We start from the raw sequence: 14908 nt of genomic DNA, 5'->3' as shown, positions 1-14908 counted from the left end.
TCGGGTTTCTACTGGTGCTAGGAGGATACTGGTCTCACACTGGTCCACACACATTGCCTGGTCTTCCAAGGTCTCCCACTCAAATGGGCGACTTACGGAGGCCGGTCACAGGGACTGATAGGGTGAACAATTCCATAAGGCGCTTATCAAATGAAAATCAAACGGCTTATCAGAGCTCAACAACTCACGATGCTAAACATTTCAAAACATTCCTTTATTATAAATAAATTATTTGTAGAAAAAGTAGCATGCGTCAACCCTTGCAATAACAGATTCACAACCCAGAGACGATGGTCCTGATGGCTGATGCAAGAGACTGGCTCGTCTTGTGCTGCAGGTCGGACACAGTGGGACAAGAATGAAAAAATCTTCACAACCACAAAAATACTTACAAGAAGAATAACGACAAACATGGCCAACTCTCCCGACTTCTCCCATTTTTCCACAACATTTTTTTTGTCGACATTCCGCCCCCCCCCCTGACTCCAGGCTCTGAATGTTTTATTTTTCTGCGTCTACCGGCTTGCGGTGTTTGTTTTGTTTTTTTTCAGTCGATGTCATCGTTTGCTTGTTAAGATTTTTTTTTAAATTCCTCACAGGGCCGTGTGGGGGGGGGGGGTGAACCCGGACGGAGTGAAAGGCGGTGGCGCTGGTTTTCGAGTCGGGCGCGCTCGGCGTCGGTCGTAGGCGATGGCGCGGGACGGTAAAGGTTGCTCATGCTTGGGCGCCTGTGGGTCCGCGATGCCCGTGGAGCGTGGCAGAGTGGCGAGCGCAGGCTGGCGTGCCTGCCACCCTTCCCTCCGGACCGCCCCTTCAGATGGCATGATTGCTATAGCTGATGTACGTGGTCTTGGTCGATGGAGCTGCTGAGAGAAAATGATTATTATAATTATTATTATTATTAGCAGTTTATTCCCCAGTTCTGCCATTAAACACTACAGTGCTGCTGACAGGCATATTTACTCTTTTGCTCACGTTTCCCACCCCAGCCCAACCGAGCTGCTCAGGCTGCATCTCTCACAGAGTGACCTGTGTCGGTTCAGGAGACGGCAGAGTCTGCTGAATCAGCACACCAAGCACCCGCCACTTCTGCTCACGCCCACAGTCTGCTAGCCACGCTCACACGGACACGAGTCAGGGGAAGACACGTCACGTGCAGCCCAACTGACAAAACCTGTGGGCCCGTCATATGGCAGTGATGGTCGCTGGTGCATGAGGAAACGCTGCCATCCAAGCTGGCTAAAACTGGCTGTTTGGCTGTCGTCACAATTGGCTGCCACGATTGGCTTTCATCACCTCAAATCCCAGGGTGACGACAGCCAATCGTGTGCCACCCTGCAGGGCTACTGGCACGGTGCAGGTTCAGTACCAGACTGTGGGGCCCATCCAGACACCCGAACAGAACCTTCCCAGGACCAGCCATCCAGTGGCTTCAGCCTACAACAGTAATATTTCAGTGATAAAATAGACCGAGACGCTGTTATTTTGAAGTGTGGAGAAGCTGAGAAGACAGCTTTACAGACTGCATGAAGTCATCTGATTATAAGAGTTTGTTTATTGTCTTTGGCTGTGAGCATCAATATTCTATGTTGCATTATATCTACTAAATACACGTCAGCCTGGTCATGTTTTTAAAAGAAAACAGCCTGTCAAAGCAAATTATGTTTTTAGATCAAAATGAATGTCTAAGCTGGAAAATATTGTATGTTGTATTTTGAAAGAGACAAACTATTGGCTCCTGTCTTTACTTTTACTATCTTGAAAACCATCTTGTATGAACCTTTCCCCTCCAACAATTCATTTTAAAGTTCATGGGGAGGAAGAAAAAAATGTTCACAGTATAATGCAAAACAAACCTTTGAAAACATTTGTGGAAACATGTCCAACATTTATCAAATAAAAACAGTTGTAGCAAAAAAAAAAAAAAAAAGTTAAGTGCGAACAAGTCAGCAGAAATATAATGAGAGAGTAAATTAAGATTGGCCGGTAAGAACAGTTTTGAAAACCCAAGTGCTGACACTAGAAATGCTCTTTGATGTGAGAAAGAAAGCGACTGCATCTTAACAAAAAGACGGGTTTTGGGTAATTACTTTGAGCATTTGTTTTTGCAGCAGTCTTGGTCGAGTACAGGAAGTAGCAGGCAATCTCAACACATTCTGCTATCCTGCTATAAGAGTTTTTAATCCTAAACTTCCACTGAAGTGTCGAGGGGGTCAGACTATTCTCAAACCACTATGTCCCCTGAGAGGAGCTCTCCACGGCAACTAAGTCAGCATCAAAATGATTTCATATGCAGAAAACCCACTGGAAATACAAATGCATTAAATTACTGAAATGATCGCAAATTCACCCCTCAGACACCCTCCAGCTGACAGGCCTGAAGAACACAGCACGAGCAGTGGGGTGTGTGAGTGTAGGGGGTGTGTGAGTGTAGGGGGTGTACGAGCAGAGAGGTGTGTGAGTGTAGGGGGTGTACGCGCAGTGGGTACTTTAGGGGAACAGTGGGGTGTGTGAGTGTAGGGGGTGTACGCGCAGTGGGTACTTTAGGGGAGCAGTGGGGCGTACTCACGGTTGGTCTCCACGCTCTCGTACAGCTCGGTCTTCGCCTCGCCGTTGGGCCGGTCGGCGCCGGGGTGCGTCAGCTTGCCGGACATGGCGGCGGCGGTGACGATGGCCTTGAAGCTGCGCTTGCGTTTGGGGACGTTCCGCTCGGGGTGGAGGAGGATGATGTACACCTTCGGCATGTAGAGCATCCCCAGGGACACGGACGCGCTGAGACTCAGAGAGACCGTCAGGGTGGTGGTCTGGATGTACATCTGCAGGGGGCGGGGGGGGGGGAGTGTTTACTATTCATCAGATTATTATTACTGTCACCATTCATGGAGCTATCCATTCATCCATTCACTGTTGCTATGTTGTTATTTATGCAACCTATTATTCAAACATATTATTCACTTTGGTGATAAGACACAGGGCATCGTCACGGCAATAAAGAATTTCTCAAAATGAACCAGAGAGAGGAGGAGGAGGAAAAGAGAGAGCGGAAAAGGAGACAGAAAGAGATTAAAAAGTAGAAAAGTAGTTCATAAATCTATCACCACATTTTAGTTTGGGTCCGTATAATAAAGGGATATTATACCAGTGCCTTTTGCCCAGAAATCCGTGACTGTGACTAAAACCTGTAAATGTTCTGCATCTCCTCCCTGCATTAAAACACAGTAAGAATCAAGCCCACGCCCACTGGACTCCATGCACCTTCTCCAGTAGGAGGAGCTTGAGCTGTCACTCAACCCATCGGCCAATAGGTGAAGACCCCTGGTGGCCGTGCTGAGCGGTGCACTGTAAAGGCCCTATAGGGGCTCTGGAGGGGGGCGACAGGAAGCTCGCCCCGCCAGCCGTCCCACAGGCACACTGCAGCACGCTTCCATTTACAATGTCACCCACAGGATGAGAGACAATTAAACGGGTTTACCCCACTTACGTTTTTAAATTCTTTTCTTTTTTATTATTATTATTATTATTAATAAACACAGCATGCCTCAACAGAATTCCACATTAATTAAAGGTTCTTGAGGAGACGCATGTTTTTATGCGATATGACAGACAAAAGGTAATAGTGTGTGAATTTCACCATTCAGAGGACACCAAGAGGACCGGCACTAATCCTAACAGATCATGTTTGACAGGTATTTTAACTCTTGTGCAAAGTGAAAATGATCTATCCATCTGTTTCACTAATCGCAACACTCATCTATTTGTACAGCAAGAAACGGGCGGTTTCAGAAGAATCCAGCACAGCACAGAGACACGTAGACAGAGGAGAAAAAAGGAATGTGTTCTCATAGCAGGCATTCCTACCGGACAGCCCACAAAGGACGCAAAGACCCTTCCCCACTAATCAATAGAACATTATGGCCCTGGCCAATCAACATCTTCCCTTTGACTTGCAATTCATTGCCTTTTTATTTCCTTCTCAAGCACAGTCTGGTTAGTAGCTTAGTCAATCACCAAAATGATGTCGCAAAACGCAACAGAAACTTTGGCTTCATTTGTGAGTCAAAGTTAAGCACACATGCCAGTAAAATCCTGCTCTCCAAGCAGTTGCCTTGGATGTGATATGAGAGTACTGTGTCTGGATATCACGTCCTTACAGAACAACCCCCCAGGTGAGTTTCTAAAGCAATTACACACTAAGAGCCCAGCCCAGGCGGTCCAGTGGCTGAGACTGATCAGAGACCCGTGATGATTGGCTAGTGTGTGGCCAAACAGCCAAAGCTTCCGGAAGCTTCCGCTCAGGAGATGGAGCAGCTTTAATGTCTGAGACTCGCGGGGGCCCCTGACATGAACAGCTTGACTGGCTGTGAAGCTGACAGGCAGACGCCAAGACGCCCCCCCCCCCCATCGTCTCTCTCCTTTACGGTCTCCATTAGTCACACCCTGCACCTCTCAGAACAACCAATCCTGAGGAAGATCTCCCCTTTCCTTATCAGCCCCCCGAGGAGAGCATTTCAGCTCGTCTGACAGGTGAAGGAGTGATAAGCGACTTACAGGGGTGTTTTACCCTCACATAAAGGCCTGGAAATCCCGTCACACAAAAGCCAGGCTGACAGAAGCACAGTGCACGGGGATTATAAATCTGACATATAAATTCATCTCTGAATAACTTAATGCACACCTCACAGAAAGAAAAAAATCCTCTTACGTCTGGGCCATCAGCGCAGTAAAGATGATCTTTGTTGGAGCTGAGCAGTGAAATACACGTTTAATAATTCATGATGTGGAAAATGAAAGGTTTATCAGTGCATTTATGAAATAAATCAGAATTTCAGCCAGATGTGGCTGCAGCTTTTGGTGGCTGAAGCTGGACATTTTCTCCAGCCCACTCGGTTCCATTGATTATTGTCCTGTGTGGCATTCCGTAGTCTGAGCGAGCCGTCTGTGTCATGATAGCCCCGCCCAGTCAGAGGAGAGTCAGGTCTCTGGCCATGCCAGGGACGACCTCTGAACTGAAGTCATGTGACTCATCTGCTGTGTTAATCGGTGCAGAAGCCCGGCTTGCTGAGCTTCACAGCCAGCTCACAGCTGCTCTTTAATACCTGCATGTTTATTTATTTAGCTTTTTTTAATATCAATGCATCTGCTTTGTTCTAACTCTGACCATCTGCCAATCAGAAGTCTCATTTCCCTGTTACAGCATTCCAGAAAAGATTTCATAATCATTTCCGGTGCTGCAGGCTGTAAATAGTCTTTTGACGGATTCTCTCTGCCCCCCCCCCCCCCCCCCCCACCCCACTCGTGACTCACTGCTCATCCAGCAGAACCTGAACAGCAGAACTACAGCCAAAGCTGTAATTTGAATTTCATGAGAGCAAGACGTGAGAAATAAATAGCAAGGGCTTGCGTGCACTCTTTGGTTTGCCTGCTGAAGAGATCCAGTTGCTCTCCTAAGCTCAGAGCGTTTATGTAAGGCGCAGTCTGACTGACGTCCACAGCTACACGACCCAAGGGGAAAATCAAGAGCACCTTTATTAAAGCGCCTGTCTGCAAGCTGCCAGTCTGTCTGATAAGGCTACTATGCATCCTGCACAGAAAGCAAGCACTTTAACACCATGTTATAACTCTGACCTGTGTTCCCTAATGCATAATGCTCTGTATTTGTTCTAACTCTGACCTGTGTTCCCTAATGCATAATGCTCTGTATTTGTTCTAACTCTGACCTGTGTTCCCTAATGCATAATGCTCTGTATTTGTTCTAACTCTGACCTGTGTTCCCTAATGCATAATGCTCTGTATTTGTTCTAACTCTGACCTGTGTTCCCTAATGCATAATGCTCTGTATTTGTTCTAACTCTGACCTCTGTTCCCTAATGCATAATGCTCTGTATTTGTTCTAACTCTGACCTCTGTTTCCTAATGTAGAATGCTCTGTATTTGTTCTAACTCTGACCTCTGTTTCCTAATGTAGAATGCTCTGTATTTGTTCTAACTCTGACCTGTGTTCCCTAATGCATAATGCTCTGTATTTGTTCTAACTCTGACCTGTGTTCCCTAATGCATAATGCTCTGTATTTGTTCTAACTCTGACCTCTGTTTCCTAATGTAGAATGCTCTGTATTTGTTCTAACTCTGACCTGTTTCCTAATGCATAATGCTCTGTATTTGTTCTAACTCTGACCTCTGTTCCCTAATGCATAATGCTCTGTATTTGTTCTAACTCTGACCTGTGTTTCCTAATGTAGAATGCTCTGTATTTGTTCTAACTCTGACCTGTGTTTCCTAATGCATAATGCTCTGTATTTGTTCTAACTCTGACCTCTGTTTCCTGATGTAGAATGCTCTGTATTTGTTCTAACTCTGACCTGTGTTTCCTAATGCATAATGCTCTGTATTTGTTCTAACTCTGACCTGTGTTTCCTAATGCATAATGCTCTGTATTTGTTCTAACTCTGACCTGTGTTTCCTAATGTAGAATGCTCTGTATTTGTTCTAACTCTGACCTGTGTTTCCTAATGTAGAATGCTCTGTATTTGTTCTAACTCTGACCTGTTCCCTAATGTAGAATGCTCTGTATTTGTTCTAACTCTGACCTGTGTTTCCTAATGTAGAATGCTCTGTATTTGTTCTAACTCTGACCTCTGTTTCCTAATGTAGAATGCTCTGTATTTGTTATAACTCTGACCTGTGTTTCCTAATGTAGAATGCTCTGTATTTGTTCTAACTCTGACCTCTGTTTCCTAATGTAGAATGCTCTGTATTTGTTCTAACTCTGACCTGTGTTTCCTAATGTAGAATGCTCTGTATTTGTTCTAACTCTGACCTGTGTTTCCTAATGTAGAATGCTCTGTATTTATTCTAACTCTGACCTCTGTTTCCTAATGTAGAATGCTCTGTATTTGTTCTAACTCTGACCTGTGTTTCCTAATGTAGAATGCTCTGTATTTGTTCTAACTCTGACCTCTGTTTCCTAATGTAGAATGCTCTGTATTTGTTATAACTCTGGCCTGTGTTTCCTAATGTAGAATGCTCTGTATTTGTTCTAACTCTGACCTGTGTTTCCTAATGTAGAATGCTCTGTATTTGTTCTAACTCTGACCTGTGTTTCCTAGTGTAGAATGCTCTGTATTTGTTCTAACTCTGACCTGTGTTTCCTAATGTAGAATGCTCTGTATTTGTGGGTGTGTCTGTAGAATGTACCCCCCCCCCCCCCCCCCCAACTAGAGGTTTATCTTTTCTAAACATAATAAATCTTTTCGTTTTTATGCTGATGACACACAGCTTTACCGCTCTGTCAAGCCAAACGAAATGGCTGGGTTAGCTGCTCTTCACGACTGTGTATTTCATACCAGCTGCTGGATGGCCCAACATTTTCTGCACCCGAGCAGAGGTGAGACAGAGGTTTTAATTACTGGTCCCAACCCTGAGTCTGAACTTACATCCTGTAAATGATATTCTCTCTCAGACTGAATGTGAAGCCTGCCTCTCAGAACCTCAGGTTTATTTTCGATTCTTGCCTAAATATTAAAAAGGTAGTGCAATCCCGCTACCATTAGCTCAGGAACATGGCCAAGACTCTGCCATGTTTATCTCTTTCCCACACTGAGAAAGTAATTCCTGATTTTATCTGATCTCCATTAGATTACTGCAGCTCTCTGTACGGAGTTTCAAGTAGTCGTGTCCTGCCTAGGCTCCAGCTTGTTCAAAATTCAGCAGCAAGAGTTTTATTTAAGACCAGTAAAAGGACACATATCACCCCACTCCTTGCCAAACTTGGCTGGCTACCTGGCTTTTTTTTTTTTAAGATTTAAACATTTTTATTGATTACTTTCAAAGTTTTGCATGGCCTAGCACCGACAGTATATTTCTGAGCTTTTAGTGCCATACCGTTCAGGGCGATAGCTCCAATCCTCCCAGAGTGCTCTCCTAACTTTCCTCTGCTCCCAACTTAAACTAAAGACGATATATCTTTATCTGTGAGGCTCCCAAAGAATCTGGAGTTCACTCTCTGCTCACATTAGAGAGGCAGAGACAGTTGACAGTTTTAAGTCATTTTTAAAAACTTTTTTATTTTTAAAATTTTTTTTAGATTGGCCATTGGGTGAATTATGTTTAAATTTTAAGTTATATTGTGTATTTCAATATTCTCTTATCCTTTTTATTGCTGAATATTATTATTATTATTATTATTATTATTACTGCCAAACCCCATTATTAAGTTGTCAGGACACACAGACAGCTCAGTGTTGTAGTGTCAGCATTGATTAACTACAAATTGGAGTATTACCGTGTACAGTAGAACAAACTGTAATAATTTAACTAACCCTTCCCATCTGAGCATATCACACTGAAAAAGTTACATCCTAAAATCATCTCAGTGGGCTCTGAGCCTGTACTGCCTTGGGCAAAGAACAGGGGAAAATATTTTTTTCAGAGGCTGAAATATAGAGACACCAAGAATAAGAACTAAGAATAATTATTATATCCTACATTGGAAATTGAATTTCAATCCTAGCAAAAATGGCTACTCAGCAATACATGACCAGTGCATTTAATGCAGCCAATTCAGAGACTGGAAGCCAAGGAGATAATTATAATATAATATGCTTACACAGTGAAAGCAATCACGCTGTCAGGAGCGATAGGTCACACAGAGCCATCTATACCACCACAATAACATGAAACAAAGAATAGCCTATTATTTTAATGGCTAATTTAGTTGTGGAAATTTTAACTGGATCAAGAATATATCTAATTTATGAGATTTCTGTGGGGCATTTCTAGATATCTGTATCTGTAAAAAATTGAGGAAAGGGCTCGGTTAGCACGTGCACAGGAGAGCTCTTGGGATAGCTAAGTGGTGCTGATGGGGGTCAGTAACAGGATACATGCCTCTGGTCAAATAAACGCCAGTGCTCTCACTCAGCGATGGGGACACTGCACTGTAGGAGGTGCAGGCCATCAGATATCAAACTGAGGTCCCGACTCACTGTTTTCATTACAAGCTCTCTCACGACTCCTTTTGAAAACGTAATGGGGTTCACCCCGATATCTCGGTCCGATTCCCATCAGAACCGTCTCCTTCCAGCGATCTGATTGGCTGCACAGTTCAGTGAATTCCCTGCTCTTTTATCATCTCGACCGGGTTGAATGCAATTAATACAGAAATGTGCTGCCAGACAGAGGCCACAAGGCTGTGAATATTACAGCAGTACAGATACAGTGAGAGTGGAAGAGCAACACAGCGTGCTGTATAAACAGGAGCCCTGCCGGACCCACACCAGTGATTATTATGGGGTTCAGTTACATTATTTTAATCTGTATATCGTCCTTACAACATCCAGCATTTGTCTGTTTTATTGGAGAGTGACCAAACATTTGCAGTCGTTTAGCTTTTGATATTGTCTTATGTAAATCAGCACAATAACTAACACCCAAGCTGAGCTGCGACTGAGAGAGTGAACGCTCGCCTGTTTGCTCTGCAGCGCAGGGCAGACTCAAACCCCGCACAGCGACTGGCTGAGAGCAGCCCATTCCCAGAATTCCCAGAATTCCCGGAGCACGCGTCGGCGAGGATGCGGAGGCGGGACTCACCCGCTCGGCGGACTGCGCGGTGCCGAAGAAGATGGGGATGAAGGCCAGCCAGACGATGCAGGTGGTGTACATGGTGAAGCCGATGGGCTTGGCCTCGTTGAAGGTCTCGGGCACGCCGCGCGTCTTGATGGCGTAGACGGTGCAGGTGACCATCAGCAGGATGCTGTAGCCCAGCGAGCAGATGAGCGACAGGTCCGAGATGTCGCACTTGAGCACGCCCCGGGCGGCCTCGGGGTCCTGCGTGCGCTGCTCGCCGAAGTCCACCACGGTGTGGGGCGGGTCCAGGGCGAACCACACCAGCACGCCCAGCAGCTGCACCGAGATCAGGCTGAAGGTGATGGCCAGCTGGGAGGCGGGGCTGATGAAGCGGGGCGCGGCCACGGACTTGCGGCCCTGCTGGAAGATGCGGTGGATGCGGTTGGTCTTGGTGAGCAGCGCGGCGTAGCTGAAGCACATGCCCAGGCCCAGCAGCACGCGGCGGCAGGCGCAGACGGCCACGCCCGGCGCGGCGATCATGGGGAAGGTGGCGGCGTAGCACAGGAAGATGCCCGTCAGCAGCACGTAGCTCATCTCCCGCCCGGAGGCCCGCACGATGGGCGTGTCGTTGTGCCGCAGGAAGGCGGCCATCACCAGCGTGGTGGCCACGATGCCCAGCACGGACAGGAGGACGGGCAGCGCCGCCCAGGGCGAGTGCCAGTCCAGCCGCACGATGGGGATGGGCTGGCAGCCGGTGCGGGTGCGGTTGGGGCGCTGCTCGTACGGGCACAGCTCGCAGCTCAGCTCGCTGGCCTGGTAGTGGTAGCCCTCGCAGCGCTCGCAGTGCCAGCAGCACGCCACGCCCTTCACCCGCTTCTTCCGCTCGCCCACACCGCACGGCAGGCTGCACACCGACACGGGCACCGCGGCCCCACCCCCCGCCCAGCGCATCGCCCGCACCTGCACACACACACACACACACACACAGAGCACCGTCAGCTTACACTACACACACACACACCCAGAGCGCCGTCAGCTTCCACTACACACACACACACACACACACACACCCAGAGCGCCGTCAGCTTCCACTACACACACACACACACACACACACACCCAGAGCGCCGTCAGCTTCCACTACACACACACACACCCAGAGCGCCGTCAGCTTCCACTACACACACACACACACACACACACACCCAGAGCGCCGTCAGCTTCCACTACACACACACACACACACACACACACCCAGAGCGCCGTCAGCTTCCACTACACACACACACACACACACAGAGCGCCGTCAGCTTCCACTACACACACACACACACACACACACAGAGCGCCATCAGCTTCCACTACACACACACACACCCAGAGCGCCGTCAGCTTACACTACACACACACACACACACACACACACACACAGCGCCGTCAGCTTACACTACACACACACACACACACACACACACACACACAGAGCGCCGTCAGCTTACACTACACACACACACACACACACACACACACACACATAGAGAACCATCAGCTTCTACAGCACACACACACACACACACAGCACCGTCAGCTTCCACTACACACACACACACACACACACACACACACACACAGAGCGCCGTCAGCTTCCACTACACACACACACACACACACACACACACACACAGCACCGTCAGCTTCCAGTACACACACACACACACACACACACAGAGCGCCGTCAGCTTCCACTACACACACACACACACACACACACACACAGAGCGCCGTCAGCTTCCACTACACACACACACACACAGAGCGCCGTCAGCTTCCACTACACACACACACACACAGAGCGCCGTCAGCTTCCACTACACACACACACACACACACACACACACAGAGCGCCGTCAGCTTCCACTACACACACACACATAGAGAACCATCAGCTTCTACTACACACACACACACACACACACACACACACAGAGCACCGTCAGCTTCCACTACACACACACACACACACACACACACACATAGAGAACCATCAGCTTCCACTACACACACACACACACAGCGCCGTCAGCTTACACTACACACACACACACACACACACACACAGAGCGCCGTCAGCTTCCACTACACACACACACACACAGAGCGCCGTTAGCTTATACTACACACACACACACACACACACACACAGAGCGCAGTCGGCTTACACTACACACACACACACACACACACACACACACACACACACACACACACATTTTTCAAGAAGAGGAGAGCTGTGTTTTTTTTCCATCGGGAAAAACGGTGTCAGTGGGAACACATGACTGATGTCACATTATTTCATGTCACATTATTCTCGAGTGTTCCGGCAGCTTCCTCCCGCCCACTTCCGAAAAAGTGCCGTCCTCAGCAGCTGAGAACTTAAACTTCAGCCGGATGTGTCAGTTCTGCTCTTAAAAAGCAGGGCATCAGCAAGCTGCCTGCAGCAGGTGGGCCCCCCCGCGCTCGCAAAGCCCCCGCCCAGGTGTTCCTCTGCCAGCGACTTCCTGCAGGCTGCTCCCCTGAGAGGAGCAGCACAGCGATAAGCTCACACTGTCGTATCATCATATCCTTCTGCTGAGGAGCAGCACTAAGCAAGGCACCAGAGATCTTCACGCACGCAGTGCTGCTACTACGCGTAGTGACGACCGTGATTCAATCTAATCGGAAACCCAAATCAACATTCCGTGAAAAAGACTCATTTTCAGACGGAAATTGAAAAAGGAACGTTGAGGGAAGAGCTGAGCCAGACCACAGTACACACATACTAATATCATTCCACAGATTCAGCAAAGCGGATTAATAAATGCTAATATAACGCGGGGATCATCTCCGAGGAGCATCATTGTGTTTTAATGCGCTCACTCCAGTGCAGAACAGAGGAAGCTCAGCTTCAGCGGAAGGCTTCGTGTTGCTGAAGCACTCTCTCTGCGCGCTTGCTCTGTAAAAGGCCCCAGTTTGAATAATTTAAAAACGTAATAAAAGCGACGCGGAGAAGCAAACTGTTAGCGGCAGCCCGCCGCTCCCTGAAACACAGCTAAACCAGCGCAGAGAGAGGAAACATGACACTGGCTGTGTTTTACACAATGACACCGGCTCTGAGGAGCTCACAGGAAGAGAGCCAGACAGTGTGCTGTAATAACGGGCGGCTCTGGTTCTGGTGCTGGTTCTGGTTCTGGTGCTGGTTCTGGTTCTGGTGCTGGTGCTGGTTCACTCAGCTCAGAATGGGGGGCTCAGTCCGGGGTGGTTACCTCAGGAAGCATGCATGGATCCTAGTCCACTGGATGTTCAGTATCCACAGCGGTGGTGCGTTCATTGCATTCTGAATAGCATAAAATGGCACTGCTTCCACTCTCTGGCTATCAGCATTTGGCACAAATGGAAATGTTGTTGACAAACAGCAGGAGACCATTAGCATTGCTTGCTTCCCATCGCGCGGTATATTAATCTCTGTTCTCACATAGTGTGCAAACCGGGGAAGTCAGACGGGCCGGGATTTCTAATGGAGTACAAATCACAAAACGATCGTGCGTGCAACGCGCCAATGAGAGGCATGCGCCAGCACCCTGTGACTGAGCAGGCAGGAAAGGGCAAAGCCATCTGTTTAGATTAGGGCTCAAAATGCTCATTTCACAAACGGAGAAACCACACAGGGGGAAACAGGAGGCGCGTGGTGACACAGGCGCATGGTGGGGGGGGGGGGCGCGGGGTGGGGGGTGGGGGGGGGTCGTTACGAGCTCGCGGGCGGGCGGGGCGGGTCACCACCGCGTCCCACGGCTCCTCCGCTCACGTTCAGGTGCAGCTGGTTGGTCCAGCGGCCGATCAGCCGGTACTCCGGCGCCGACCCGTTCCGGATCTGGTACTGGAAGATGTCGTAGCGTCCCGGGGCGTCCCCGTTCTCGTTGAACACCACGGGAGTCCCAGCACTTCCTGTAAGACAGGAAACACCGCACGCCGTGACCAAAGTGCCGTGTAGGGGCGGGATGGTTTGGGGCTGTGGGGGCTGAGAGGGCTCCCTGGGATCCCTGTAAAATACAGTGACCCTGTTTCCTCATGGGTATTGTAGTTCCTGGTTGCTTTACATGCGGGAGACTTGGTGGGTTATTACTTGCGTAGCTGTTGTAATTGTCACATATTGCTTTTCTAGAGTCACTTCAATTAAAGCTCTGAAGCAAACAAATGATGAATAATAAATGAACTGTGAATTTGAAAGGAAGGAGATGTTCATTGCCTCCTCTCTCTTTACCCCCCCCCCCCCACACTCACACTCTCTCTCCCATACACGCACTCTCTCTCTCTCTCTCCCCCACACGCACTGCACCCCTACACACACACATACTGCACCTCCTATACACACGCTGGACCTCAGTCTGTCTTTGCAGTACGAGTGCTAATCACAAACCTAAACAACCATCCTTCATAACCAGCGTCTTTATGCTTTGAACATGTGGAAAATAAAAAAGAAATTAGTAAGATGTTACAGATTCTTTTATGCAAATCAAACTGCATGCAAACACATCACACTCAGTAACCTCACAGGTCCTGTTTTTCTTGTGGGCAATTTAATATCTACACTAATCCTGCAGACAATCTGCACCATGTTGATTCCACAAATATTTTACACTTACATTTCATGCACTGCCTAAAGGGCACCTGGGGCCCTACAGAACGGATGTCCACCTGGGGCCCTACAGAACGGATGCCCACCTGGGGCCCTACAGAACGGATGCCCACCTGGGGCCCTACAGAACGGATGCCCACCTGGGGCCCTACAGAACGGATGCCCACCTGGGGCCCTACAGAACGGATGCCCACCTGGGGCCCTACAGAACGGATGTCCACCTGGGGCCCTACAGAACGGATGCCCACCTGGGGCCCTACAGAACGGATGCCCACCTGGGGCCCTACAGAACGGATGCCCACCTGGGGCCCTACAGAACGGATGCCCACCTGGGGCCCTACAGAACGGATGCCCACCTGGGGCCCTACAGAACGGATGCCCACCTGGGGCCCTACAGAACGGATGTCCACCTGGGGCCCTACAGAACGGATGCCCACCTGGGGCCCTACAGAACGGATGCCCACCTGGGGCCCTACAGAACGGATGCCCACCTGGGGCCCTACAGAACGGATGCCCACCTGGGGCCCTACAGAACGGATGCCCACCTGGCGCCCTACAGAACGGATGCCCACCTGGGGCCCTACAGAACGGATGCCCACCTGGGGCCCTACAGAACGGATGCCCACCTGGGGCCCTACAGAACGGATGCCCACCTGGGGCCCTACAGAACGG

The 14908-nt window shown here is 48.9% G+C and overlaps 1 protein-coding gene across 4 annotated transcripts in view; it reads right to left on the bottom strand.

The window, feature by feature from the left end:
• Positions 1 to 193: 193 nt before the first annotated feature.
• Positions 194 to 14908, bottom strand: part of LOC118218684 (metabotropic glutamate receptor 8-like) — a 95579-nt gene continuing 80864 nt past the window's right edge. For 3 of the 4 annotated variants that reach the window (XM_035401275.1, XM_035401274.1, XM_035401276.1), the window contains exons 9-12: positions 13406 to 13545; positions 9589 to 10524; positions 2570 to 2816; positions 194 to 866 (exon numbers count right to left, since the gene is read on the bottom strand). In XM_035401275.1, coding sequence (XP_035257166.1) covers positions 814 to 866; positions 2570 to 2816; positions 9589 to 10524; positions 13406 to 13545 — 1376 coding nt within the window. In that variant the 3' untranslated portion in view covers positions 194 to 813. The remainder of the gene's footprint in view (positions 867 to 2569; positions 2817 to 9588; positions 10525 to 13405; positions 13546 to 14908) is intronic. The other variant, XM_035401278.1, reaches the window with a different exon arrangement.

The sequence above is a fragment of the Anguilla anguilla genome, chromosome 19, assembly GCF_013347855.1.
Source record: "Anguilla anguilla isolate fAngAng1 chromosome 19, fAngAng1.pri, whole genome shotgun sequence".
In the NCBI taxonomy this organism is placed as follows: domain Eukaryota; kingdom Metazoa; phylum Chordata; class Actinopteri; order Anguilliformes; family Anguillidae; genus Anguilla; species Anguilla anguilla.
The sequence above is the reverse complement of the archived record's forward strand: the minus strand, read 5'-3'. Positions and strand labels throughout refer to the sequence as shown.